This window comes from Agrilus planipennis, unplaced genomic scaffold (genome assembly GCF_000699045.2).
Source record: "Agrilus planipennis isolate EAB-ADULT unplaced genomic scaffold, Apla_2.0 scaffold195, whole genome shotgun sequence".
In the NCBI taxonomy this organism is placed as follows: domain Eukaryota; kingdom Metazoa; phylum Arthropoda; class Insecta; order Coleoptera; family Buprestidae; genus Agrilus; species Agrilus planipennis.
The window spans coordinates 304,204-307,416 of NW_020439173.1; the positions used below are offsets into that span (position 1 = coordinate 304,204).

General features: G+C 27.6%; 1 protein-coding gene across 3 annotated transcripts; it reads right to left on the bottom strand.

Annotated features, from left to right (window-relative positions):
• Positions 1–476: 476 nt before the first annotated feature.
• LOC108739859 (BLOC-1-related complex subunit 6) lies at positions 477–2,683 on the bottom strand. Of its 3 annotated transcripts, XM_018473945.2 has the most exons (7): positions 2,432–2,676; positions 2,120–2,323; positions 1,691–2,063; positions 1,476–1,639; positions 1,264–1,347; positions 1,124–1,200; positions 477–540 (listed from the first exon to the last, which is right to left on the bottom strand). In XM_018473945.2, exons 2-7 carry the CDS (start codon positions 2,201–2,203, stop codon positions 498–500), a joined length of 825 nt encoding a protein of 274 aa, XP_018329447.1. In that variant the 5' UTR covers positions 2,204–2,323; positions 2,432–2,676; the 3' UTR covers positions 477–497. The 3 variants fall into 3 exon arrangements, with proteins under 3 accessions (XP_018329447.1, XP_018329449.1, XP_018329450.1); XM_018473947.2 differs by lacking the exon at positions 1,264–1,347 and having other exon boundaries at positions 2,432–2,683; XM_018473948.2 differs by lacking the exon at positions 477–540 and having other exon boundaries at positions 1,124–1,212; positions 2,432–2,681.
• Positions 2,684–3,213: the final 530 nt, after the last annotated feature.

A 3,213-nucleotide genomic window follows, 5' to 3' on the forward strand; every position in this document is an offset into this window, starting at 1 on the left:
TTTATATTACTCTTAGTAATTTCAGAATAGCAAACCCCTTTTTTTATTATTAGTCTTTAAATTGTGTTTATAAAATAACAGTTTCAGTGAATTATTAAATAATTGTGCAACAATTACATGTATTTATTAATTAATACTTTGAATACTTGATGTTTTAGAAAATAATTAGTAATTAATTAAAAACCGTTGTATAATAAAACAAATTTTATTGAATAAAAATATTACATGTAATTTATATCTGTAAAATAAACAAGCTGGCAATTAAATGCTTTTTCTTATTACTTACCAACTACAGAGAAATAATAGTTAATAGAAACAAATTATTTTTATACAGTTAATTAAAATATTGACAATATTTTCTTTAAAGATGTAAACAATATAATTGAGACTACATATATCAGTACTACAAAATGTAACATCGTGTAATTAAAATAATAACACAGCCAAACTAATTAGCAAAAAAGCACATTTTTTTGTGTTCAGAGACAAAATTTTTCTTACAGACTTTCGAAGAGATCAATAAGACGACGCATTTCTTTTCTAAGGAAATTGTTAAGGAAAATAATGGACATTTATCAAATAGTTTTTTTATGAATTTTTGTTAAGCGACATATATAACTTTAACTTAACTTAACATTATGGTCAGAAGTTACCGGTGAGCACATTCAAACCGTTATTTTTAACTTCTTTTTTATTGGTGTAAGTAACATACATGACAATTTTTAAAATCTAATTTCTCCCTTATCGTAGGGGCCGAGGTTAATAAAATCTAATAAATAGTTATTGGGACATACCACTTGCAAGAACTTTATGGTCAGAAATCATCGTTCAACATTTTCGACCCCTTAGTTTTATGATTACTGTATTGGTGTAAGTAATGAATATAATAATTTTGAAAATCAAATTTACCCCTCATCGCAGGGGCCAATGTTAATTAAATCTAATAAAAAGTTATTGGGATATACCACTTGCAAGAACTTTATGGTCAGAAATCATCGTTGAACATTTTCGACCCCTTATTTTTATCATTACTGTATTGGTGTAAGTAAAGAATATAATAATTTGTAAAACCAAATTTCACCCTTATTGTAAGTATTACGTTACTCTAAATAGCAAAGGATACATTCTAGAAGCTAGATGTTGCACTGATTTCATAGAATGTGACAATTCTTCCGTTTTTGCCATCACTGTGTACATACTCTACAAGAGAAACTGAATGCAGTTCAAGAAAATCAACATGTAAAAAATAGACTGGAGATTAACCTTAATATTTGCGTCCATAGCATCAGACATTTTTGATACAGCATCTTTATAAATATCAACATTGTCTGCTGTTATTGACGATATCTAAAAAGGACTTTAATTAATAAATAATCGAAAATGACTAGATGCAAAACAAAATAATTATAAGTATTTTTAATTTGATGAAATTTGTATTACAAAGAATTTACTAAAAAGAAGATAAATGAGCTTACAGAGTGCAAAATTCCACACAAATTCTCAGTAAGTGTGTCCACAGAAGTGGCAATTTTCTGTGCTTCAAATTCAAGATCATTTAAAATATTTGGATCCAAACTACTCACTGATGTCATCAAAAGACCTTTTTGGGTATAGCTTGGAGTTCCTGACTTTGAGTTCCCTAAAAATCACACTTTATAGATCTTAAATACTTTATACAATAATGATACACCTGAAAATTTTGATACAGGACTTGATATTTTAATTTTATATTCCAAATCTTCTGTAACAAAATGGGTCATGTTTCCTTCTACATGAACAGTCCCTTCAGAGTTTAGAGGTAGTAACGGTTTGCCTATATTATTTGTATCATATGCTAAAGAAATAGGTCTTTGCAGAATATGATCAGCAGATGGTATTGAATCCATTGTTAATGATAAAGAAACTTCAGTTTCAGGACTCATTCCTGACTTGAAGGAGATCTCACTGTATGATGTTGTCATCTGCTGTGATGTCTCTTCATCTAATTCTATCATCTCATTATCTGCTTTATAATCTTCAGGGCTTTTTGGACTAGTTACAGAACCATGTTTCTTTGGAGGCCTCTTAAAGTACATATGACAATTATTACAATTAATTTAAACAAATTAAAGTGGTTTACCTCAGGTAATGGGGGTGGTAAACTAGGAGGTGGTTGAGAAGGGGGCCCCTTTGGAGATACTGGTGAATCTTCTGTAGAATCCATTGGTGCAGTCAGATACTTACTTGCAGCTGATTTTTGATTCTTAACAGTATGTTCAATAAATTACTACCTCATGTTGCATTAAGAATGTCTTTTACTGCTAAAATTAGACAATTTGGAGACCTATAACACATCATAAGTCACTGAAGTTAATACACACTTTGAGTTGTAAAATTCATATAATGAGTTAGCTTTGTGAATTCCTGTCTTATTAAATGCTCTCATTCTTACCTTTCAAGTCCTTTTTAGGAAGTACGTATTGAATTTTGTTGTATTATTAACTACAAATGTTTGATAAACTTACGAGACAGTCATATACATTTAGTGACTTTAAGTAAAGCAAGTAAACAGCCTGAGTTGTTGTAAAATTATTACATATATTTTAGACATCTTTTAATTAATTGTGCATAATTAATATATTCAATTTACTGCGTTTAAAATAAAAAATAGTTTATTTTGATTATAAACGTCAAACACCACTACCATAACCTTAATTTTAAAGATTTAATCTAAATTATATAAAGTATAGGCAACCAACTATGCACTACTGTTGTTTAAGTAGAATAAGAACAGTACCATATTTTGTAAATATAATTTTCATATCTATGTAATACTTTTTTATCATCTCATAATCATTATCATAATAGTATTTTAAATAATATGAAGTTTATTACTTATATTTTTACTTCAGAATTACCCTTTTTATAAATTACCCTCTACACATACTTTTATTAGTGTATTTCTAAAGCAACAAACTATTATCCAAAGAAACAAACAGAATAGTCGATAAAACATAATTTACTTCTATAAAAAATATAAAAAACATAACAAAGTATTGCATAACATTCTGATAGTTATTAATAAACACTGAATAATAGTACTCTAATCACAAAGTTTAAACAGAAACAAACATTTTTTAAAAAGTTTTGTTGTTCTAGCAAAACATTAAAATTTTATGTAGAAATTTTTTTTTGTAGTGGACTATCTACAAATCGCTTCTTTTCTTAAATTTT